Raw genomic sequence first — 25432 nt, 5'->3', positions numbered from 1 at the left:
CTGATGTCTGTAAGCGTCGTGCCTTGAAAGTAAATGTAGAAAAGAGTAAAGTGATGGTTGTTGAGAGAGAAGGTGACCCTCAGTGCGATGAAACAGTAAATGGAGAGAGACTGGAATTGGTGAGAGAGTTCAAATACCTGGGTACAGAAAAGAGAGGAAAATGTGCAAAAGAAGTTGAAAGTAAAGTGACACAATAGTGTAGAAAGCAGCTACGACTGCAACATTTGGCCTTTCTCTGTGTATGGAGTGACACAAGGAAGAAAAGTTGTTGGTGCAATGAAGGCCTTGATAAGAAACAGAGGCTTGAGTGTTGCAGCTGCACGAGGCTTACATGAAGGAGTGTTAGTGCCAACTTTAACATATGGATGTGAGACTATGGTGTGGCATGAAAATGAAAAGTCAAGAGTAAGAGCAGTGGAGATGGGACTGCTGAGGAATGTATGTAGAGTACAGAGGGTGGATAGAATATGAAATAATGTGATTCGTGAAGATGCGGAGTGAGGAAGTCGGTGGACACCAGAATCGAGAAGAGTGTACTGAGATGATATGGTCACGTGGAGAGAATGGATAACAATAGAGTGGTGAAAAAGGTGTATCTGAGCGAATTCGAAGGAGGGAGGAGGCGAGGTAGGCCAAGGAGAAAGTGGAGAGATATGGTGGATGAATGTGTGAGGAAGAGAGAGATTTGGAAGTCGGTGAGACTAGGGAACTGACTGGAGATCGAGCTGGCTGGATGAATGTTGTGAGGAGAAGTGCATGATCAGGGATTTTGGCACCCCTTTTTAACATGGCAGCGTCTGGATTGACTCTATCGGATACGATTATGTGAAGCTACAGAATGTGGTGAATATTTTTGGTGTATCCGATAGAGCCAGGATTCCAGAGGCTTGAATGATGAGTGAATGGAAGCGTGGCCCATTGGATTGGGCAAATTTGGGCAGTATATGGACATTGCTACTCCTCACCCTGCCCTAGGGTGGGAAAGGAGGTCCGGATGGTGATGATGATGGTGATGATGACACATGGATGGATGGATGGATGGATGGACAGTGTGATAATTATGAGAGCGCTAGATGAGAGAGAGATGTCTTTTGAGCAAGGAAAAGTGGCTGCGAGTGATAGGAATGATTGGAGAGAAATTGTGAATGAATAAATGGTGACACGGCCCTGAGAGGATAGTCTCCCGCATTAGGTCTGATCAGCTGATCAGGTCAGGTGCGGGTAAGGGGATGGGTCCATTATGATGTGGCAGGATAAACCAGCTCGCTGTCGGGCCCTACTGCGGACGTCCCTGATTGCACTGCGCAGATGAACCTCGTTCGGTGTGGTGCGGTGAGCATCTGTCCCTTCTCCCGTTGGGGCTAAGATACAAATAAATGTGTGTGTGTGTGTGTGTGTGTGTGTGTGTGTGTGTGTGTGTGTGTGTGTGTGTGTGTGTGTGTGTGTGTGTGTGTGTGTGTGTGTGTGTGTGTGTGTGTGTGTGTGTGTGTGTGTGTGTGTGTGTGTGTGTGTGTGTTCAGAAATTAATTTAGAAATTATCTTGCTGACATTCCATGGCAGTCTTTCTTCTCTAGTGATGTCAATTCTACCCAGTCCCACATTTGCGATTTAATACTAGATGGTATGGATTTATTCATACCAAGTCAACAATTCACTAAAAGATCGAACTCTCCAAAATGGTTTGATAGCATCTGTGCCAGAGCAACAGCCCAAAAGTCATCAGCATAAAACTATTACTTGAAATAAAAAACATCTGAATCACTCTCTCAATTTAAAATTGTTAGAAACCATGCAAAAGCTGCAATAAATCTTGCTAAATCAAACTTTCTTCACAAACAAGCATCAAAACTACTTAACACCCCTAATGACAATAGAATATTCTGGTCAGCTCTCAATTCTTTCAATAATAACTTTAACAAGTCATCATCCATTCCCCCACTAAAATCTCCAGATGGCAACATTACAAATGACCCGCGTGGGAAAGCAGATATCTTTGCCAGCACATTTGCCAGAAATTCTACCTTAGAGGAAGCCAGCCAGAATGTCCCAGCACTAGAACTTGCCTCTCCCGACATTGTTCCACTTAAAATACACACAAGGTACGTGAAATCCATCCTAGACAATTTACCTACCAACAAAGCTCCAGGCCCAGATGGAATTCCGCCAATTGTTTTGAAAAAGTGTTCCCCAGAACTTGCCTCTGTTCTTGCAAAATTATTCAGACTATGCATACGTACTTCTTCATTCCCTAATTCATGGAAAGAAGCCAATATCCACTCAATTCCAAAGAAAGGAAGTTCCTCTGACCCCTCAGATTACAGACCAATAGCTGTCACATCTTCTCTTGGTAAGGTTTTTGAAACTGTATTTAATAAGCACATAGTTAAACATCTTGAATCCAACAACTTAATTAGTGATAGACAATATGCTTTTCGCCAAGAAAGATCCACCATTGACATACTCAATCTCCTGACTCATACCATCCATCAATCAGTTGACCTACATGGTGAAACTCATGCAGTAGCCCTGGATGTTTCTAAAGCTTTCGACAGAGTCTGGCACCGTTCCCTGTTGTCCAAACTCCCTTGCTATGGACTAAACTCTTTTGTTCCTTTGATTTCCTCATATCTCAGCAATAGAAAAATAAGAGTAAAAGTAGATGATGCATATTCCATTTTCCACTCAGTTAGCGCCGGCATGCCGCAGGGATCAGTTCTGGCACTAACCCTGTTCCTCGTTCATATTAATGATCTCTTATCTGTCACCCACAGTCCCATCCATTCATATGCAGATGACTCAACACTTAATAGTTCATTCACACTCAGACATCCATTTACAAAGTCCGATATCTCTAACTCTCACCTCAGTACAGCCATCTCTTTAAATCAAGACTTATCCATGAACAGTGAATGGGGACAAAACAACCTTGTCTCATTTAATGCTAGTAAAATTAAATATATACAATTTACTAATAGGCAGGTTATGCCAGAATCGTAGATTACCTTCAATGCTACAAATATCCCCATTTCCAAAAGTATTGAAATTCTCTGCGTCTCACTTAACAGTGACATCAGCTGGACCTCTCATGTTAGATCACTTGCTAAAACCGCCTCAAAGAAACTTGGATTATTGTACAGAGTCCGTAACTTCTTCACTGATGAGCAGTTAGCTATAATTTATAAGAGTCATGTGCGCTCTCAGCTTGAATACTGCTCACCCTTGTGGAGCGAATGTGGAGAGGTTGCATTAAAACAAGTAGACAAGATTCAAAACAAAGCCGTTAGAATTATTAATAACCTTGCTATTACTAATAAACTACCTCCCCTACAAGTAAGAAGGAATGTTGCCTCCCTTGCGTTATTTTACAGATATTTCTACAGCAAATGCTCAGACGAAGTTGAGTCCATGGTGCCACCTCCCCATGTCTTCCCTCGTGCTACACGGGCAGCTGGCAGCGCTCATGACTGGAATGTCACTCAGCCATACTGCAGAACTTCTGCCTATCAGAATTCTTTCATTCCCGGAACTGTATCTCTCTGGAAATCGCTTCCCCAGAGTTGTTTCCCTCCCAACTTCAACGTACTGCTGTTCAAGTCTGACTGTTACAGATATTTTATGAACAGAGGACACCAGTAATCTGGTGCATGGATTTGTTTTTTTTTATTCATTTGTTTTTCCTTCCTCTGTTCTGTTATTAAAAAAAAAAAAACTATTTGTTCTCACCTAATTGTAACTTAATAGGAATGAGTCAAGTGGGTGCATTAAATCACTTTTATCATACATATCCTAAAATTTATGAATAGTTTTGGCACACACAATTTCATTCGGTAGTGCATTCCACTGATCAATTGCCCTATTAGGGAAACTGAATTTCCTTACGTGTTTATCACCTCTCTTTTTATGCAGTTTTTTGCAGTGTCCTCTTGCTGATGTTTCCCCGTAGGTTATATACTCATTTATGTCTATTTTCTCTTTCCCTGAGACACATTTATATAGTATAATCATGTGTCCTCCTTTCCTTCTTTCCTGTAGTGTGTGTGTGTGTGTGTGTGTGTGTGTGTGTGTGTGTGTGTGTGTGTGGATGAGTAAATTGGGAGTGTGTCGTCCTGTCTTGGCTACCTCCCTTTCTTTAGTGGAAACAGCATAGGTGTATAGATAAATATGTAGAATCTTGGCTAATAGAGTACCGAAGTAATGACGTCATGTTACCGTGGCAACGATCTGCTGGTTCAGAACTATCATCCGACATTGCGGCTTTTACAATATTGTCTCTTCTTTCATTCCTCTGGGAGGAAGGAGAGGTAAGGGGCAGGGTGATCAGTGGTAGGGCTCCTGACTCGAGACCAATGGGTCAAGGGGTAGCGCCCCGCCCAGGTAGCTGCCCTGCTAGGAGAGGTAGAGCTTTCCCGTCACCTAGCGGGGCTGTATGATCTATTAAGGTCTAGCTCGGGGAATTCATTCCCCATTTAAAAAATTCCCCCCACCTAAAAAAATAGAAGAAGAAAATCCAAGGAGAGGTAAACATACGCTTTATTTGAGGCAGTAGAGGCACCTTACCAAATCAGTTCTTCTTCCTGATAGTCTGTTATATTTCTCTGATTATTTCTGGGGTAGTAGATAAACCTTTCAAGCAAAATTTGTTTCCCCGTTGTTTTTAGTTACGTTCCGCTGTGTCAACCCGTTTGAGTCGTCAGCGTAATGGCGGAAGGGACTGTCCTAACTTAAGTGTTCAACTAAAACCTAACCATACCTAGCTAAACTGTACCTAATAATTTAATCCTACCAAACCCAACCTAGCATCCAGTTGGGAAGTTGAGAAACGAAATCCTCCTTTCAGTACGTTGAGATTCTTCCACTACGCCGGAAATAGACGAACTTAAGGAATGTGATGATAATAACAGGAGGGGGAGGGGATTTTTCAGGTTTAATTACCACCCTGAAAATAGTCAGAAATATACAGAAAGCAAACAAGAAGAGTATGAACTTAATTAGTAAGGTCTTCCCGCTTCCTCAAATAAAGCATACATTTACCGAAGGAAATCAGTATGTAAGTGCAAAAACCACTATAAATGTATTCATGTGTCAACTTCTCTTACTCTTGTGGTGAAAATAAGTACAGTATTAGGTAAAATTAAAGTTACCCTCAATGAAAACCTACAAAGCTAGCGTGTCTGGAATGTGTCAGGTTCGGGATCAATCTTTATCCTAACACATACCTTTTCGTTAGTTTATGATAATGTTTAATTTAGAATTCCTGGTAGAAATGAAGTTTATTTATGAAGCCAATTTTTTTTTTCTGACTTGCATAGTTTACGTCGGTGAATATACTGCATTATATAGCTTTAGTCGGTGAATACACTGCGTTATAAAGCCTAAGTCGGTGAATATACTGCATCATAAAGCTTAAGTCGGTGAATATACTGCATTATAAAGCTTACGTCGGTGAATATACTGCATTATAAAGCTTACGTCTGTGAATATACCGCATTATAAAGCTTACGTCGGTGAATATACTGCATTATAAAGCTTACGTCGGTGAATATACTGCATTATAAAGCTTACGTCGGTGAATATACTGCATTATAAAGCTTACGTCGGTGAATATACTGCATTATAAAGCTTACGTCGGAGAATACACTGCATTATAAAGCTTACGTCGGTGAATATACTGCATTATAAAGCTTACGTCGGTGAATATACTGCATTATAAAGCTCACGTCGGTGAATATACTGCATTATAAAGCTTACGTCTGTGAATATACTGCATTATAAAGCTTACGTCGGTGAATATACTGCATTATAAAGCTCAAGTCGGTGAATATACTGCATTATAAAGCTTACGTCGGTGAATATACTGCATTATAAAGCTTACGTCGGTGAATATACTGCATTATAAAGCTTACGTCGGTGAATATACTGCATTATAAAGCTTACGTCGGTGAATATACTGCATTATAAAGCTTACGTCGGTGAATATACTGCATTATAAAGCTCAAGTCGGTGAATATACTGCATTATAAAGCTTACGTCGGTGAATATACTGCATTATAAAGCTTACGTCGGTGAATATACTGCATTATAAAGCTTACGTCGGTGAATATACTGCATTATAAAGCTTACGTCGGTGAATATACTGCATTATAAAGCTTACGTCGGTGAATATACCGCATTATAAAGCTTACGTCGGTGAATATACTGCATTATAAAGCTTACGTCGGTGAATATACTGCATTATAAAGCTTACGTCGGTGAATATACTGCATTATAAAGCTTACGTCGGTGAATATACTGCATTATAAAGCTTACGTCGGTGAATATACTGCATTATAAAGCTCAAGTCGGTGAATATACTGCATTATAAAGCTTACGTCGGTGAATATACTGCATTATAAAGCTTACGTCGGTGAATATACTGCATTATAAAGCTTACGTCGGTGAATATACTGCATTATAAAGCTTACGTCGGTGAATATACTGCATTATAAAGCTTACGTCGGTGAATATACCGCATTATAAAGCTTACGTCGGTGAATATACTGCATTATAAAGCTTACGTCGGTGAATATACTGCATTATAAAGCTTACGTCGGTGAATATACTGCATTATAAAGCTTACGTCGGTGAATATACTGCATTATTAGTCTATACGTACTGCACTTTGGTCCTGAGACTCACATAGACAGCACACAGGAATTCAGTACTATATAAATTTGAAAGAAAACTCCGAATTATCAATGTTGCAGATACTGTGGAACCAGGTATCTTTTCAACCTGCTTAATCTGATTTTCTCCCCCGCAGTACAGTATGTTCACTATAGGTCACACTGTTGTATATACACTGTGTACCCAGTTACCAATTTAAGGTTCGTTGTGTGGGTTCCCCTGGGTTTCGTTCGCAGGCAAACCTACAACAAGAAGACGGGAGTAGACTGTAGCTCCTCTGTGGTACTCCCAAGGTGGATGGAAAGCTGATGACAGTGAGAGCTGGAGCTTTCGGTTCACTGGGACTAGCTTCTGACCATCCCCCTTTGCTGAACTTTTTCAATGTTTCAGTAACACAGAGAGTAGGCCAGCATGCTTTCCAGTACAATCTCCTCGAACTGTCAAACCCAGACTACATGCACTTTACACTTCCTATTCAAAATTTAGTTTAAATGGCATCTCAACACCCAGCCTTGGAGTCACCATGGGGGGGGGGGACTATTAAAACCTCCACCATCCGCCCCTTTATGGTGACGACCGAGCGAGATGCCTGGAGCCACTGTCTGACTCATCTCTATTTCTGCAACATTCCCGATCTTTCGTTTAACTTTCTCGTTGTTGAGCACCACATCTTAACCTTTAAACCATACACGTAGCCACTGGGGGGGCAGGGGGGCAGTTTGCCCCGCCTGGGAAAATTTTGGGGAAATGCTGAAAGGGATTTTTGGCATAATTCTTGTGTGACAATACAGTTTTCCTAATTTTACCACTTGTATATTAAACAATATTATCTACTTCCAAAAATATTTATTTGGGAGCAATAATTTCCTTTGAAATTGAAAGCTAAACTAAATATTATAAAACCCTTGAGAAAAATTAACCAGTTATAACTTAACAATTTCCCCCATCACCTTAGATAATGTGGTTAATATAAGAGCTCTAATGATGTTTTACACTTGAATCCTGATGAGGTGTAAAAATGGCCTTGCTGTCCCCTCAGCCACATCCTCTCACCCTGCAGCCATATCCTCTCACCCTGTAGCCAGTTGCAAACAAACACTGCACAATTACTGTTACAAACAACTGTAAAAAGCAGAATTTTTGAAAGACTGCATGAAGCCATTTTGATCACCTCAGACTACATTTTAGAAGGTAAGCAGGTCTAAGTATGTGTGCCAGGGGCCTCGTTTGGGTGGGTGACAGGAGGACGTGTCCCCCTCCCCCACTTTTTGGAGCCTGGGAGACAGTGTCTTTTGTCCCCCCCCCCTACTTTTCAAGGTGAAAATTTTCAGGATGAATAGCTTTACGCCATTTATTTTTTCCTTAATAGAAAAATCCATTCTATACAGTACAGTACAGTACAGTCCAGGTGATATAAAAATACATTCCCTGCTGAACGGGGCAGTTTGATTGGTCACCTGAGTCAAGGATTAAGAGAGGTTAATACCGCCAGGTGTATTTACTTAGGTCAGTCTTAACGTATGCACCACCCCTGATGCCTGAGCCAATGAAAATCAAACTAAAAGAATAAGTAGTGGAAGACAGAATATCTATTGACTACCACCACAGCAGTAGTACAAAACAATACCAGTCTGGAGTGGGTCCGGCAGCGAATTTTAATTAACACATATGTGCTAAGTGGAGAGAGAGAGAGAGAGAGAGAGAGAGAGAGAGAGAGAGAGAGAGAGAGAGAGAGAGAGAGAGAGAGAGAGAGAGAGAGAGAAACTCGCAAAGGAAAATAGAAAAGAAAAAAAAAAACGATCTATAGTATCACGGATGTGGGAAAGTGTGAATGTTCGGGACACTCACGCCAGTGTAGTGACAGATATTTCGGGGAATTATGCGAAGTGTTTTCCTCCCTGACAAAAATCCTGGATACGCCACTGCTTTAAACCTCACCATCTCTAACTCACAGAGACAGTGTCAGCTGTCTGAGGCAACTTTTTTTTTTTTTTTTTTTTAATGCAAGGAAGAAGGAACCAAAAGCCAGGAACAAGCAAGATTGTTCGCTCAAAAAAAAAAAAAAAAAAAGAATAGAGAGAGCCAAACTCAAGATCCATTCACTTCGAGCATTTCGAGATGCCTCGATACACTGCTTCGGAATGACTGGAAATCTTAGCCAGTAGGAAATACAGACACAGGGAGACAGTTCCAGAGTTGACCTGTTGCATACATGGACTGAGAGTAATGGTTAACTCTTGCATTAAAGTTGGTCAGAAAATGGATGAGAGTTTGTTGCTAGACGGGTGCTACGCGCCTGTCGTAGTGGTGGAGGGATGCAAGCAGACAGTTCAGAGAAGCATTGACCATTGAAATAGCGATGGAAAAGAGTTAAAGCTGCAACAGTGTGGCGAAGAGACAGAGGGTGAAAGGAGCCAGTATGAGGAGGAGAGTTGATGAGACAAAACGCCTTTGACTCTACCTTGTTGAGAAGAGCTGTATGTGGGAAGTCACCCCACACATGAGAGTTGTACTCTACACAAGGGCGAATAAAACTCGTGTATAAAGTCAACAACACGACTTAGCACACCTAATCTCTTGGAAGCATATTTAACAAGAGAGGTTGTATGATCTTTCCAAGATAAATCCGGAGAGAATGAATCCCAAGTATGTTTAAAGATGATGCAGGATTGAGTGGGATATTGTTAAAAATTAGAGGATACTCTAATACTTTTCTTGGGTTGAAAGATGTAAGAACTGAGTTTTTGATGAATTAAAAACTAGATTATTTTTACCCATTTCAGAGCTATGGGCCAAGTCAGACATTAGGTGTGCCATAGCTTCATTCCTTGTTTGTTGAAGTAACTGCTGAGATGGACGCTGCAGGAAACGAATGGAAAGGTGAAGGGTGGAGTCATCAGAGTATGAGTGGATAGATGTACAGCTTAGGTCATTGATGAACAGAAAGAGTAGAGTTGGTCATAGGACAGAGCTCTAAGGAAGACAACTATTGACAGTTCTAGGAGAAGAACGGTGGCCGTCTACAACAGCTGCTACAGAACGAAGAAAAAGGAACTTGAGATGAAAGCACGGATAAAATGAGAGAAACCGTAAGAGAGCAGTTTGGAAATTCAAAATTAATGCCAGACTCGATCGAACGCCTTTGAGATGTCAAGTGCAATGGCAAAGCTTTCGGTAAAGTCCCGGAAGGAGGATGACCAGGTAAGTAAGAAGATCGCCAGTGGAGCATCCCAGGTGGAACCCATATTGATGATCGGAAAGAAGCTTGTGATAGGAAAGGCCCTTTATTTTTTTTTTGTTAAGAATAGATTAAAAAACTTATGAAATACAGGATGTTAAAGCAAATGGGCGATAATTAGAGGGCTGGGAATGGTCATCCTTTTTTTGGGACAGGTTGAATGAGAGTAAATCTCCAGGAAGAAGGAAAGGTAGTACAAGTTGACAAATTTGAATCTTCTGAATCCTTTACTCTCTGGCTTCGACTTTCCTGTCATTCTCTGACTAAATATATCTGTGCTGTTTACTTATCCCCTGATTCTACTGACTATGAAAAATTCTTCTACTAACTTACATCTAAGATGGAACACATCCTATTAATTTCTCCTTTCTCAAAAATCTCCATTCTAGGTGATTTGAATGTTCACCACCACCTTTGGCTCTCCTCTCCTTTCTCTGATCCCCCTGGTAAACAAACCTACATCTTCTCTATCCTTAATGACCTTGAGCAGCTTATACAGCACCCTACCCATATCCCTGACCGCCTCGGAGAGAGTTCCAACATACTTGACCTCTTCCTTACAACTAATCCTTCTGATTATGCTGTTAATCTTTTCTCTCCAATGGGGACTTGCAATGACAGCCTTATCACCTTAACCAGTCCTACCACTCCAGTAAGGCCTATGGACCTTTACAAGAAACAGCGGCTGTGGCACTTTGGAGCTGCGGATTGGTTGGCCCTCGGGCAGTATTTCTTGCATTGCTTCCATGGTCGAGAGCCATCTGATTGCGCCTTGCGAATTACGGAGGTTATTCTCTCGGGCATGGAAGCATACATTCCTTTCTCTGATCCTGTGACTAGTGTAAAAAAAAAAAAATTGTTTAATCACGCTTGTTCCAATGCTGTTCACATCAAGGAGAGAGCCTAAAAAAGGTACCAGAGCCAACCCACCCTGAATATTATCTCATTAATGTTTCTGCCCTGAATCATGCTAAGCCTGTTCTTCGCTGTGCTAAAACTAATTTCTTTCGTAGCCTACTAAATGCTCTGAACTCTCCAATTCAGATGCCTTTCGCTCCTTCTGGCACGTTGCCGAGAATCTTTCTAACGACTTTACCTTATCATCCTTCTCTCCTCTTTTCCACTCTGATGGTTTTATACCTGTTCCTCCTACTGATAATGCAGAATTCTTCGCTCAGACTGACTCCTCCATTTCCACTTTAGGTGATTCCGGTGCTGTTCCTCCATCACTTCCCTCCTCTGACTTCCTCATGACTGACATTAAAATTTCTTCAACTGTTGTACGAGTATTTTCTGCCTTCACTGGCCTCAGTACTTACAAGGCATATGTGTCTGTTGGGATCTAATTTTGTCCTCAAGAACTGTGCTTCTGTTACACCCTGCCTAGGTAAGCCCAGTCGCCTTTGTCTGTCAGCTTGTACCTTTCCTTCGTGCTGGATGTTTGCTCTTATTCAAACTGCCTCAAAGAAGGGTGACCATTCCCAGCCCTCTAACTATCGCCCAATCTCTTTAGCATCCTGTATTTCCAAGTTTTTATAATCTATTCTTAACAACAACAACAACAACAAATATATCGTACCTTTCCAATCACAACCTCCTTTCCGATCGTCAGTATGGGTTCCGTCAGGGACGCTCCACTCGCGATCTTCCTACCTTTCGGACTCCTGGTCATCTTCATTTCACGACTTAGGTGAAAGCTTTGCCATTGCACTTGACATCTCAAAGGCTTTCGATCGAGTCTGGTATCAATCTTTAATTTTCAAATTGCCCTCGCACAATTTCTATCCTTCTATCTGTCTTCATTTCTAGTTTTCTTTCTAGTCGTTCTACAGCTGCTGTTGTAGACGGCCACCAATCTTCTCTTAGAGCTATCAATAGCGGTGTTCCTCAGGGTTCTTGCTTATCACCAACTCTCTTTCCTGTATTCATCAATGACCTTCCTAGCTGTACATCTAACCCTATCCATTCATACGCTCGTGACTCCACCTTTCACCTTTCCATTTGCTTCTTGCAGCGTCCATCTCAGCAGTTACTTCAACAAACAATGTCTGACTTGTTCAATATATTACCAATATGCCGGGAATCGAACCCGGGACCCTCAGGTGAGAGCCAGGCGCGTACCACTACACCACGACCAGGTAAATGTTATCTCACATTGTTACAGTCTTGAAGCCAATGTCCCTCCGTCCCCACTGTGGGCCTGAAGAGGATGAGATAACCCCATGGCACTCGGGTAAGTAGATGCTTTTAATCTGTCCCATGCACTTACGTCAAGCCAGGTTTCTCTCTTCATTCTGACTTGCGTAAGTGCTTGGGACAGATTAAAAGCATCTACTTGCCCGAGTGCCAGGGGGTTATCTCATCCTCTTCAGGCCCACAGTGGGGGCGGAGGGACGTTGGTTACAAGACTGTGACAATGTGAGATGACATTTACCTGGTCGTGGTGTAGTGGTATGCTGCCTGGCTCTCACCTGAGAGTCCCGGATTCGGTTCCCGGCATATTGGTTATACATTGGATGATTTTTCCTGTGTACAAAACAGGTTTCACTCTTAATGTTTGACTTGGCTTATAAATCTGACTGGGGTAGAAGTAATCTTGCTTTCAATGCATCAGAAATTCAGCACACAGTTAAAATTATTAAGAGTATACTATATGGTATTTAAAAATCGTATGAGTTTTTTTTTTTTTAAATACTGATAGCACATTTCGTACATATTTGTCTTATTCAACACTTGTATTACTCTCATCAAGACTTCCAGTAAAGGGTGTAGAAAGCTGTTTGGTCAGATTCTGATCAGAGTTTAGTGTTTGCTGTGATTCTATTTAGTGGTGATTCTCTAGTAAGTGTTTGTGGTGATTCTTGATTGGTAGTTTATGGTGAAGCACGAGTGGAAATTGGTGACGATTCTTCAGTGGTAAAAGCTTTTCTGTGAGCATTGGTGGAAACTCTAAAGTGGTAGCAAATGGAAGTTAGCAGTGACCTTAGAGTCGTGGTGCTTCAAGGGCGAGAGCTGGTGACGAATCTGATTGATATTTGCGAACGTTTTTGAATAGGTGTTTGTGGTGAACTTGAAGTGGTAAGGATTTTCGATAGGGTGTTTGTGAAGAGGAAATAAAAAGAATGACTATTCTCGAGTGGCTGGTATTTATCGAGGTTGTGTTGGTGGCTGAGCTGAAGTAGTGTCATTTCAAGAGTAGGTGGTTGGCGAGTTGAAACTAATGGAGAATATCGAGTGGGTATTGCTAGCGATTCTAAATTAGTGGTGATCCTCCCAAGGGTTGATGGTGATTCTAAAGTGCTGGTGATTTTTGAGTTATTCTGTGACGATTCTAAGTAGATGGCAATTAGCGACTAAGTATTGGTGATGAATCAAAAGCAGTGGCCATTGTCCAGTATGTGCTGGTAGTGACTTTCATTCCTATATCGATGGCGTCAAGAGCCAAACAGCAAAGTGTTCGACTATTAACAGCAACATTCCACACCCACAGCCGAAGATGAGGATGAAAAAGGGGCCTTGAAGGTGGTTTAAGTTGAGGACAACCTGCAAAAGGAAATAATGTTTTGATCAATGGTACAGTTTGCACGCTGAAAAAATGATTTGCTGATGCTCTGCTTTATTTTGCTCTTATGAACATTTGATGCTTTTCTGCAGCTTAGGACGTAATCTCAGAACTTCACTTTACAAGGTGACTGTAATAAACTGAATGAAATTATTTTGTTTCAGCAAAAATAAACTATAATGACTTGGAAACCTTTTAATAATATAACTAACTAACTAACTAACTAACTAACTAACTATATATATATATATATATATATATATATATATATATATATATATATATATATATATATATATATATATATATATCTATATCTATATACCTAGGCTGCTTCCCCCAAGGAAAGGGAGGTAGCCGAGACAGGACGACTCACTCTCCATTTACTCATCCATTCAAACACATTCATTCGCATCTTAGCCCCAAAGGGGAGAACGGACAGATCCTCACCGCACCACACCGCACAAGGGTCAACTGGGCAATGCAATCAGTGACATCCGCAGCAGGGCCCGACAGCAGAACTGGTTTACCCCTGCCACATCATAACAGACCCATCCCCTTACCCGCACCTGACCTGACTAGCTGATCAGACCAAATGCGGGAGAATATCCCCTCAGGGCTGCGTCATCACTTATTCATTCACAATTTCTCTCCATTTATTTCTGTCACGCACAGCCACTCTTCCTTGCTCAACAGACATCCCTCTCGCATCCAGCGCTCTCTTCACACTGTCTTCCTCTCAGCCTTACACCTCTCACATCAGATCTAGTTATCTTTTTCACCAATCGCTCATTATCCATTCTCTCCATATGCCCAAACCATTGCAACACCCTCTGCTCAACTCTACCAGCCATCTCCCGAACAACTCCAGTTCTCCTTCGCACTTCATCATTTCGCACCCGATCCATTAGGAAACTGAGTGCAGAGTAAGAAAGAATTTTCGAGCTGTAGGTGTTAGCTATGGCCTTCAATAGCACCGTCACCACACGGGGACCCATAAAAGGTAGATAAAGGCAGTATGGTAGTAACAAGAATATATATAGAACCCACCGTATTCAGTTCAGCTGAGTTCAAGTACTTATTGTCATGGATAAACACATACGTATTACCCTTTTTCCATATGATATAAAAAATAAATCATTCATGACAATGAGGACTTGATACCCATCGGTATATGTGTCCTCATGATATTTTTTACAAATACATTGTTTAGCAACAGGAAAAAGTTTCTAGTTGGAACTACTTACATTATTAATTACCAGTCATAATAATCTATAAAAATACTACTCAATGATCATGAAGATAATTTTTTCATCCTATACTTGTGAGTAGAATGTGAACACTGATGGCTTAATTTTGGTAACATTTCATTCCATAATCTTATACCTCTGTGCTTAAAACTTCTATGGACTAAGGTTGTTCTAGCTATTGCAACACGTAGGTGGCCTCTGTCTGGTGGGATAGGAATGGACTTCTTCACCTACACTGAACACATCACATAATTCTCTTGGCGCAAGAGGGAGGGGGAGGCCGAGGATGAGATGGAGGGATGGGGTGGAGAGGTATATGAGAGAGGGGGGTGTGAGTTGGGAGCAGGGCAGTGAAATGGCGGGGGACAGGGCGACTTGGAGGCGATTTGTTTGTGGCCACCCCAAACGGGATTGAGGCGTCTGGCAATAGATAGATAGATAGTATTGATGAACTTTAGGAAATGGTAGCAGTTTAAGGGATTGAAATAGAGGGTCTGCATGATCTCTGCATTTGAAAGATGTGAATCTCATTGATCTCTTTTGTGATTTAAAAACAGATTGAATACAAGAGTCATTTGCAGACCCCCATACCTCAATACCATAAGTAAGCTATGGATAAATGAAGCAGTTATATACTGTAATGTAACTAAAGTAGAAGTATTCAAAGATTTCCCTGCTTTACACAAAATTCCAATACTTTTTGCCATTTTACTATTTATATGTCTTATATGATGTTACCATGATAGTTTACTGTCAATAATTAAATCTAAAAATTTCGTGTTCTCTATCTTGTCTTGTTGTATTTGATCTACGTAAATATTTAAGTTTGTCTGTACAGGTTTCGTGCTTTATATTACATAATGAGTTTTGGTAATGTTTAATGACAGTTTATTTGTATAAATCCAGTGAAATAATTTCTTCATTTCAGAACTAACAGACAAAATGAACTCACTTAAATTGTCTCCACTGAGAAATATATTAGTGTCATCTGCAGAAAGTACTGGTAGCAATATTGAGTAAATGTTTGCTATATCATTAACATAAGAATAATAATGGTCCAAGAATTGAGCCTTGTGGCACTCCACACTTAACAGTTAAAACGTTAGCGTCATCTTCGTTATAGCACACATACTCTTGGCTATTGTTTAAATACCTTTCAGGCCATTTATATGCGACTCCTCAAATTCCACATGTTTGTAATTTCTTTAACAAAATTCCATGATTTACCGTATCAAACGCCTCACTCAGACTGATTATGTTTTCTGTATGATGAATATTTAACACTTTACTCTAGATACCTTTAGATTTTACTTTTCTTTTTAATATAAGGGTAGACTTTGCCTTCAGCTATATTTTCTTTACCGGGAGACTCTGTCAAAATGAATATATTCGCTACTCTTATTATAATGACACTCGAGTTTCTTTTACTCTGTTTCTTTTTCTCATTCTCACTCTCACGTTCTTACCAGGTATGTGTTACGTCTTTTTTTTTTTTTTTTAATGCGAGAAAGAGGGAACCAAAGGCCAGGAGCCCGCAAAGATGGTCCCTCCAAGGAAAAACAAAAACAAGAAAACAGAGCCAAATTCAAGATCCGTTCATTTCGAGATGCCTGGACACACTGCGTTTGAAAGACTGGAGATTATAGGTGGTACGAAATACAAACAGGGGGAGACAGTTCCAGAGTTGACCTGTTGCTTATATGTACGACTGGGAGTAACGGTTAACTCTTGCATTAGAGCAGTGATTTCCAACCTTTTCTAAATCTCGCCCCCCCCCTCACTGAATGACACGTTCCCTGCGCCCCCCTTCCTCAAATACTGTATTTTACTGGCATAGTTGGCACATGTCAATAAATATCATAGATTCTTAATCTTTGAAATTGTTTATATATTCAGATAACTAGATTTCTTATTCATATCTGAAATATTTTCTCCACATTTAGAAATTACTGAATTCCATCATAATTCATAGTTTTTAAATATAATTATCCTCTTTATCAAGCCTTCGCCCCCCCACCCCCAGGCAGCCCTTCATGCCCCCCTAGGGGGGCGCGCCCCACAGGTTGGAAACCACTACATTAGAGAGATGGACAGAAGAAGGATGAGAGTTTGTTGCTGGACGGGTGTTACGCGACCGCCGTTGTGGTGGAGGGATGAGGCAGACAGTTTATGACCACTGAAGTAGCGATAGAAGAGAGATAAAGATGCAACGGTGTGGCGAGGAGACAGAGGTTGAAGGGAGCCAGTAAGAGGAGGAGAGGTAATAAGACGAAAAGCCTTGTCTCCACCTTGTTAAGAAGAGCTATATGTGTGGAACCTCTGTGACGGGGGAGGGGTGACGAGTGATTTTTTTTTCTTTCATGCCGACTGCCACCAGAATACCAAGTAAAAGCACAACCCGTACACTTAACTCCCGTTATTTCATGCATAAGAAAAAAGGGTAACATAACAGCTAATTATCTTAAATTATATCTTTTTAAAGTCTAGGTTATAATCTTATAAAGTACACACATTCTCCTGCCTACTTAGGACCACCACTACTGAAAAATACTAAGAATGCTCAAGACGAGTGAGTGGGGTGCATGAGGTAGGGCAGAGGTAGGTGTAGCGAGGTAACTAGGCATGGTGTCTCCACTGTAACATCTCCTTACCCAGGCATTTCTTCCCCCAGCACCTGTGTCCTCTTTAGGAGGGCAAAATAACCTACAGATCCATGGGAAGTATGATCGTGAGAGGGAGATCGTGCCCAGCTCTGCACCGCGTCGTGTTATATACAAAGGCGAGGGGAACCCGCTGCAGGAATGATCCGAGGGAAAATTCCATTTACAAACTTTTTCCTTAGCTGATTTGGCAGTATGAAATTAATATGAAAGGAAGGGTTATCGAATACGATTGTTATTGTGCACTCGTCTGCTTTTAATAATTCAGTTTTACTACGATTTTAGGGAACTGAGGGGAAGGCGGAAAGTGTTGTCATTCTGGAAGAACAGCGACGTCAGGTTCGCAGGTATTTGAGTTAAGCACGGCGGGCAGTTCGAATCCAGTCACACGCCTGTTACATTCATGGAGCCTTAATATTAAAGTAAGTACAAAGATTATCGTGTCAATTCTGGGCGACAATTGAGTAAAGGGAAAAGTCGTACTCAGAATTTATAAACGCCCTAGCTCTACATACTCGTATTACTGGCGCCATTAAACCTCCCCACACATGAAAGTTGTACTCTACACAGGGATGAATAAAACCAGTGTATAAAGTCAACAACTGTGCAGGGAAAGTACAGAGTCGACTTAGCACAACCAGTCTCTTGGAAAGAGATTTTACAAGAGATGTAATATGATCTTTCCTAGATAAATCCTGCAGAAATGAAACCCCAAGTATGTTTGAAGATGATGCAGGATTGAGTTGGATATTGTTAAAAATCAGAGTATGGTGTGCATATTTAATGGCTAATCGTAGTTTCTTAACAATCTTGCGTTTTTTCATAATGCGTTCACACTCCATCCTTTCCTTATATGAGTATTTGGGCCGTGTGTGTTGACATTATTTCTCCCAGAGGGAGATATCCTGTGTGTAACGGTATATGCACACATTTTAATATAACTGTCCCTGTTAAAAGCAGAGGAATATACCAGAGAACGTTTAGTGCTGGTTCAGTGCAGTTTAATAACCCAGGGATTTGCTCTAGTTTTCTGGTTAATAGTCTTTATTATGAATAAGTTAACTGCTACTGCATTTAACCTTTTATAGACAACTATAATGTAAATACGTGTATAAATACTTATAATGACAGGAATTTTCCATGTACCTGACTGTGCATGCGTGGTATGGTGACGTGGAAAACGGAAAAGTTTTAACGAGATAAAATGAGTATTTGGCTTTAGTTTTATTTAAAACTAAGTTTCACTTATTAAATTAGACTTTCCTTGTAAATTTCATGATGTAATTAATTGTATTTAGGTAATTATAATTAAATATTTGGAATTTCAGAATCAAATGAAGATGAGAGATGTGCCATTTTTCAGTTAGTTCCTGAGTCATGTTCAAGCAGGCTAGCAGATGGGAGCGCACTTTACGTAGGTAGCATTTAAGGACGCTTGGATGGATCCACGCAACCCAACGAGACCGCAAGCCCGTCGTTATCTGCCATTCCGACTTATCTAGGTAAGTATCCTTAAGATTTGGCCAAATCGAGAGGAACTGGCTAAGATATAAGTGCATAATAATAGGTGAGTTAGGGTGTTAGTTATGCCCCACTTATTCTAAGAGACTCCTGTTACTTAATTTTAACATTCGGTGTTTGATAGAAGAACACGAACAGAAAAGAATTTCTGACAGTATGGTCAAAAACTTAAACTGCGAAAGGGAAGAGTAGTTCCAGTTTGATGAACATTGATGTTACGTCTGTAGCTATTGGATGTGATCAGCATGCATGCTGCATTACATAGTGGAGTTAGAAACTAAACAGAAATGCCAGGTACTGTACGTTTCACCTTTGACACATGCCTCAGAAATTATCTCAGATTTGAAGGCTTCCCTTCCCCTTCGCTATTTCAGGTTAAACTTTTCTGTTTGAGGACGTCATCTTTATTTATTTTTTTCCTGCTACCACTCTGTTTTACAGAGATTAAGAGGTCAGCTTAGTAGTTAATGGGTTAATTTAGATTATAACTAACTCTGCCAGTATAAAGCGTTTCTCATAAGCTGATATAATCGTCTGAAAGTACCGGGAATGTAGTAGTAAAAAATGCCATGTAGGAATAAAGGGGTCATAATTTAAGCATACACGTACAGTTATTAGTTACGCTCGACTTATTTCCCTCATTAACTTACCAGTCTCGGATCTATCTTAATCTCAGCCTCTCCCTTCATTTCCTCTTGAATCTTCTTCGGTGTATTTTTCTCCTGCAGTTCTTTCAGGTAGATCGGGTAGAGGTCAGCAAGCCACTTGGTGATGAGGCCGAACTGCATACACCTCCCCATCACTACGTCGAAGGGTCGTCTGTATGGAGCGCCCTTAGTGGAATAAATAGTGCTTGAGTTAGGGAACCGTGAGTCTCCCAAAGTTTTATGTGTCAGTAAATAAATGCAGACACCACACCATCATTGCCTGGACGGGTCGTGTATATGATGTCACCTTGCAGAAAATAAAGCAATCTATAAATGCTAATCACTTCAGGTATATGACATATTCTGTTACTGGCATCACCAGGTAACGTTATTCAATTTTGGAGAGACATTCTGAAATAAGGAGTTACATACAGCCTTGCGTAATAGACCTTTGTAAATTATCTAATCTTAGTAAAAAATCGTTATGATGAAATATGAAGTAGATTCAATAGGCTAATATTTAAAGGTGACTCAAGTGTTAAATATTTCGGTCCCTTTTTGTGAGTTTATAGAGAGCCACCCTGCAGCCCTGCAAAGGTCAAGACGCAGTGCTGACTGCACTGAGCCACTAAGGTTGGCAGTACTGTATAGTACGATGTAGCTTATTTTTGTTTAAAAGTACGATGCAAAATTACACGATATCTTCGTTCAGGTACGTTGCAGAATTTTCACGTAAGGATACATAAAAAAAAAAAAGAAGATGAAGAAAAAAACGTACTGGTACCATACTATCCTGACGCTATTATCAAGCAGCAACTGCTGTTGCCATCAAAGAGGTGCTTAAGCCACATACAGCCCTGGCAGCCCACAGTAACAGCAAGCTTTTTCCTGATCTCATAAGAAACATAAAGGTGTAAAGGCTACCCATTCTGGTGTTGACTATGTGGGGAGAAGCTGCTACAAATATCAAAGATATCCAACGGGACTGGCCAGGCCAACCTACTGACGAAACCGTGTGCAGTGCCGTCCGCCAATTGGGGTAGACAGTTTGGTCTGTGCCTTATGCTTTGACACAATTACCTCCAACACTGACCGATCATCAGGGGCTTATGCAATTTTGGAATAGTTTTTGGGAAGACATCTTTTACACTTTGGCTGTCAGTACCATTTACTGGAGCTGGTACTGGTCGCCGCTTTAGGAGAGTGTGTGGGGCACACCAATGCACCAGTAGTCCTCGTATTCTAACGGTTCTAAGCACAATGGCTATCGATTAAAAAAAAAAAAAAAAAAAAAATAGGATGCCTTCTAGGACAAATGTGTCACATTCAAGATACCTGCAATGAAGTTGTTGCATTCACTGAAAAGCACCTATGAAACCACCAACCACGAGAAGATTATTGTGAATTTCTACAATTAATGATGCTGTGCGTGGAAAACACACTTCCTTATGGGACCAAGTTCCATGCTCTTGGACCAATGCATCAAGCATGCCGGATGGCAAAACTAGTTTACAGTCTTATCGTTTAGCTCTTCACATAAGAGAATCATTGGAAGGCGAAGGAAGCCTTGGGACTGCGAGTTATTAAAAGTTTTCTTGCAAAGATTTACCTCAAAATCTGATTTCTGGCAACAGTGGCTTCCAGCACACCTAGCAACGACCTTCATTTCCATCACCACCTTCACGCATGGCGTCAGTGACACCTCATTGTAGCCATGTCATGGAAGATGATCGGATATTTATTGTATCTGTCGAACACCCTTCTCAGTATCTTTGATCCATGTTTTGAGTTGACTATAGTGGGGGCTATGCTGAAAATTTCAGCACAAAAAGAGTGAAAGGATAATTCACGAAAGTCAGCGGTAGTGAAACAGGCCACAGTGTAACAGAAGACTCTCGTCGAGTTTGTTTCAAAGAGCAGGAAAGTATTTATAACCCTGGGTTTGCCGGATGAATTCTTGAAATAAGATTTTGACACAAGGAATGAATGGGATTATTTCTAAGCTTCCCCGGCAATCATTCGCACTCTAGCAACGACCACCAACTATCCAGTTTGCGGCCGAGGCGTCAGGGCACTAGCAAAACGAGTTGTCGCCCAGAACTGGGTAAACTACTTTGGTGCCAAGAAAATGATAAATAATAGAGGACTGTGATTGCACTGAAACCAAGATTCCTCTGTGTAGTATTTTGAAGTATCTATATTTGGTGACTATGTATGACTGCAATGAATCTGGCCTTGAAATAAAGTGGATCTAATTTTCTGATGAGTTTATGAAACAGATAGCATACAGGACTCAAGTGCACACAGGTTCTGTAAGGGACAAACTTTGATTCCTTTGAGCCACCTTAATATATTAATAATTTCCGTTCAGATTTCTCGCAGGATGCTTATTTATAGAAAGGAACAATTTGAAGGGGTCATGCTTTAAAAAATACTCTGATTTCAATATTTTCACCTAAATAAGGGTGGTGCTGCTGTGTAATTGCTCTGGTGCGTCAGTGCATCTTTCACCGCATATTTGCCAAATGTATTTAGTTGTTATATCTACTAATTCATGTTTATATTCAGTGGAAATGCTTCCAGAGTGTTGATGCTTGTACTGAGTAGTATGTAATCTAAATAAAAAGTATAATCTTCATTAACCTCTTCAATAGGAGAGGGGTTTCATCAATTGAGGAGTTCTGAAGAGATAGTACGAATAAATTAAATTAACGAGTGAACGAAATCAAAGAGATATTTGGTTAGATGAGTCACCTGATAACGGCAAGCATTACCCTTTCCGGCATTTGAATGGTCGTTTATGTGGAGTTCTCTTAGTAGAATATATAAGCTCTGATTAACGGACCCTCCAGAGTACAGAATTGTGGCAGTTAGGCACGTCACAAAATGACTGATTATTTTCATTTTTGGCTAGTATCGGTGTTCTGTTTAGCTACATATATTTTGAAAAGATTTTCCACTCTTAATGGTGAACATACTACAAGTAATCTCTTCTACTGATCATCTACCTTGTCGTGATGAAGAACCTTGCGTGTCCCCATGATTCTGAGAGCAATGCCATCGGAAGTATTAACTTCTGGCTGGGCCATCCATGGTGGCAAGGTTAAGGATGAGGGTCCGGACTAAGAGTGATCCAACCCACAAGACCTCAACGGCAGACCAGGCAGATGAAGCTACCTAGAACTCAACAGCTATGAAGGTGGATGAAGGCTGCAACAGATCCATCAGTCCCAATCCTCTTGGTTTCCTTGCCATTGGAATCAGTTGGTCGATTTGTGAAGTATCGTTTGCTTCTTGGGGTGCGGTGGCTCAATCGGTAGAAAGGTGGCCTGCCGTCCTTCTGGACCCAGGTTCAAATCCCGGCTGGGGCAGGGAACAGCTTAAGGAGTTAAATTTCATAAAATCAGACATTACTGATCTACCAGACCACCCGCCAACATGTCATAAAAATACCCCCGCTAATACCAATACGCCAGTCCTGCATGAGACAACCCTAGCATGTATTCAATATGGACGGTGGGTGTTAGCACCGAAATGGTGATATGTAGAGGTGTATGGGCTTTGGAAGCAGGCTGTGAAACTTATGTCCAGAGTCGGACACATAAAAAAAAAGAAAATCAAGTACACGTTAAACAAACACACACACGCAGGCATTTTCGTTCTGTGAGTCAGCACAATACATCAAGTCTTTCAGCGATTGGGAAAGGGCGAAGGGAATAGGCTACGTGATGGCTGGAAGCTGTCAGCCAAGAACCGACATGAAAGCGGTGAACACTTGATTCAGTCGCTCAGCTTTTGGACAGAAACGGGAAAGTTGTTCGGTAGCAGAATTCACAACTGAGCAGTCCTATTTAGGATCCACTCTCCTTACCTAGGACTGGGAGGGGGCTAGAAAAGGTGCTCTGAAAATATTCTGTTTCATCTCACCCCGTCTGGAAGACCGCATCCAGAAGGATAGGAAATGAACCTATGGAATTTGGAACTTAGAATGTATGAACTCTGATGGACGACCCAAACTCTGACTGACCAGAGAGAACTGCCTTTGTTGCTCGGGAACTCCAAAAATTCAACTTTGAAATCGTTGCCGTGAGTGAGACCTGCAGAGCTGGAGGACGGCAACTAAAGGAAAAGCATGGTCAGCACAACTTTTTCTGGAAAGGACTTGATCCTGAAAAACAAGGATCCATGGAGTAGGTTTTGCCATCCGAAACAGCCTACTTCAGATGCTGACAAAGCAACAACTGGGAGTCAACGAACGTATCATGGCTCCGCGAATCCAGCTCGTCAAGAACTAACATGCCACCATCATCAGCGCCTATGCTCCAACTTTGGATGATGAAGACGAAGTAAAGGAGAACTCATACGCCAAACTTGACAACGTCCTATCTTCTGTTCCAATCAACAAGATCATCCCCTTAGGAAACTTCAGTGCCAGAGTCGGGAAAGATCATAGGCTTTGGACTGGAATAATAGGCAAGGAAGGAGTTGGCAAGGTCAGTGCCAATGAAGAACTGCTCACCAACTGTGCTAAATACAACCTGGTGCTTACAAAAACACTGTTTCGCCTGAAAAACAGGCACAATGTCTCCTGGCAGCATCCACGCTCCAAACACTGGCATCTCATTGACCACAACATCATGCGAACTCGGTACCAACAAGGTGCACTGAAAACATGAGCTATTACTGGTTTCGATGAGTGCTGGACAGACCATCGTCTCATCTCGTTCACCATGAGAATGAAGATTCGGTCCAAAAGGAAACATCAAAATCAGAGCACCATCAAGAAATTCAGTGTTGACATCCTTCAGGACATCAATCATGTGCAGAAGTTTCAACAACATATTCAAGAACAACTGCCTCAGCAAATCCCATCACCCATAGAAGAACACTGGAAATCAATTGAAGAATGCTATTATCACCTCCTGCAAGGGAACAGTTGGGTTCAGGAAGAAAAAACATCAGGATTGGTTCGAAGATAATGACAGACAACTCCAACAACTCATCAATGAAAAGAGAAAAGGATTTATCAACTTACAAAATTACCAACAATCGGCTAGCAATAGGAAACGCTAACAGGCATTGAAGGCCGATGTTCAGAAGATCACCCCAAACCAGAAAACCTATGGTGGAGGAGGAAAACTCAGGGAATTTAACAACTAACAGATGCCAATGACACTCAAGGCATTTTCAATGCAACTAAAGCCATTTTTGGTTCCTCCACTCGTGGTCAAGCCCCTCCCAAAAGCAAAGATGGTTCAATGGTTCAACCATCCTGAAGAGCAATGCTGACATCAATCCTATACTGAGCAAGTACTTTGAAGATCTGCAAAGTTAAAATGTCTCATTTGACAGGAGTTTGACCAACAACATTGCAAAACAGCCCATCAACGCCTCCCTAAGCAAAATACCAACACTTGAAGACAGTAAGGAAGCCATCAAAACCTTGAAAAACAACAAGTCCGCTGGACTCGATGGTATACCAGCCGAGGCCTACAAAATTGAAGGTGATCTTCTTCATTAGCAACTGCATCAACTTCTCATTAAGATCTGAATAAATGAAATCGTACAGCAGACTTCTGAGACTCAGCAATCGTTACAATCTACAAAAGGAAAGGTGATCAATCTGAATGCGGAAACTATCATGGATTCTTCTTGGCAACAACAGGCATGATCCTCACCCGCATAATGAACAACCGGCTCAAGCCATTAGCAGAGAACATCTTCCTGGAGACACAAGCCGGTTCTAGACCATCATGCGGAACAACTGACATGATCTTCAAAATGCGTCAACTACAAGAAAGATATCATGAACAACTTCAGTATTTGTACATGGCATTCATCAGCCTCACCAAAACCTTTGACTTGGTATCAAGGGAACTCCTATGGGATAT

The 25432-nt window shown here is 41.1% G+C and overlaps 1 protein-coding gene across 1 annotated transcript in view; it reads right to left on the bottom strand.

Moving 5' to 3' along the window:
- The window catches only part of LOC145401700 (uncharacterized), a 90303-nt gene extending 67673 nt beyond the window's left edge, over positions 1-22630 (bottom strand). Inside the window, exons 1-2 of the mRNA XM_080273882.1 lie at positions 22550-22630; positions 19545-19727 (exon numbers count right to left, since the gene is read on the bottom strand). Of these exons, the coding sequence (XP_080130008.1) occupies positions 19545-19727; positions 22550-22630 (264 nt within the window). The remainder of the gene's footprint in view (positions 1-19544; positions 19728-22549) is intronic.
- Positions 22631-25432: the final 2802 nt, after the last annotated feature.

This window comes from Coenobita brevimanus, chromosome 56 (assembly GCF_032717465.1).
Source record: "Coenobita brevimanus isolate Jiangsu-jjx chromosome 56, ASM3271746v2, whole genome shotgun sequence".
NCBI lineage: Eukaryota > Metazoa > Arthropoda > Malacostraca > Decapoda > Coenobitidae > Coenobita > Coenobita brevimanus.
Note: the sequence above shows the minus strand (reverse complement) of the source record. Positions and strands in the feature narration are given on the sequence as shown.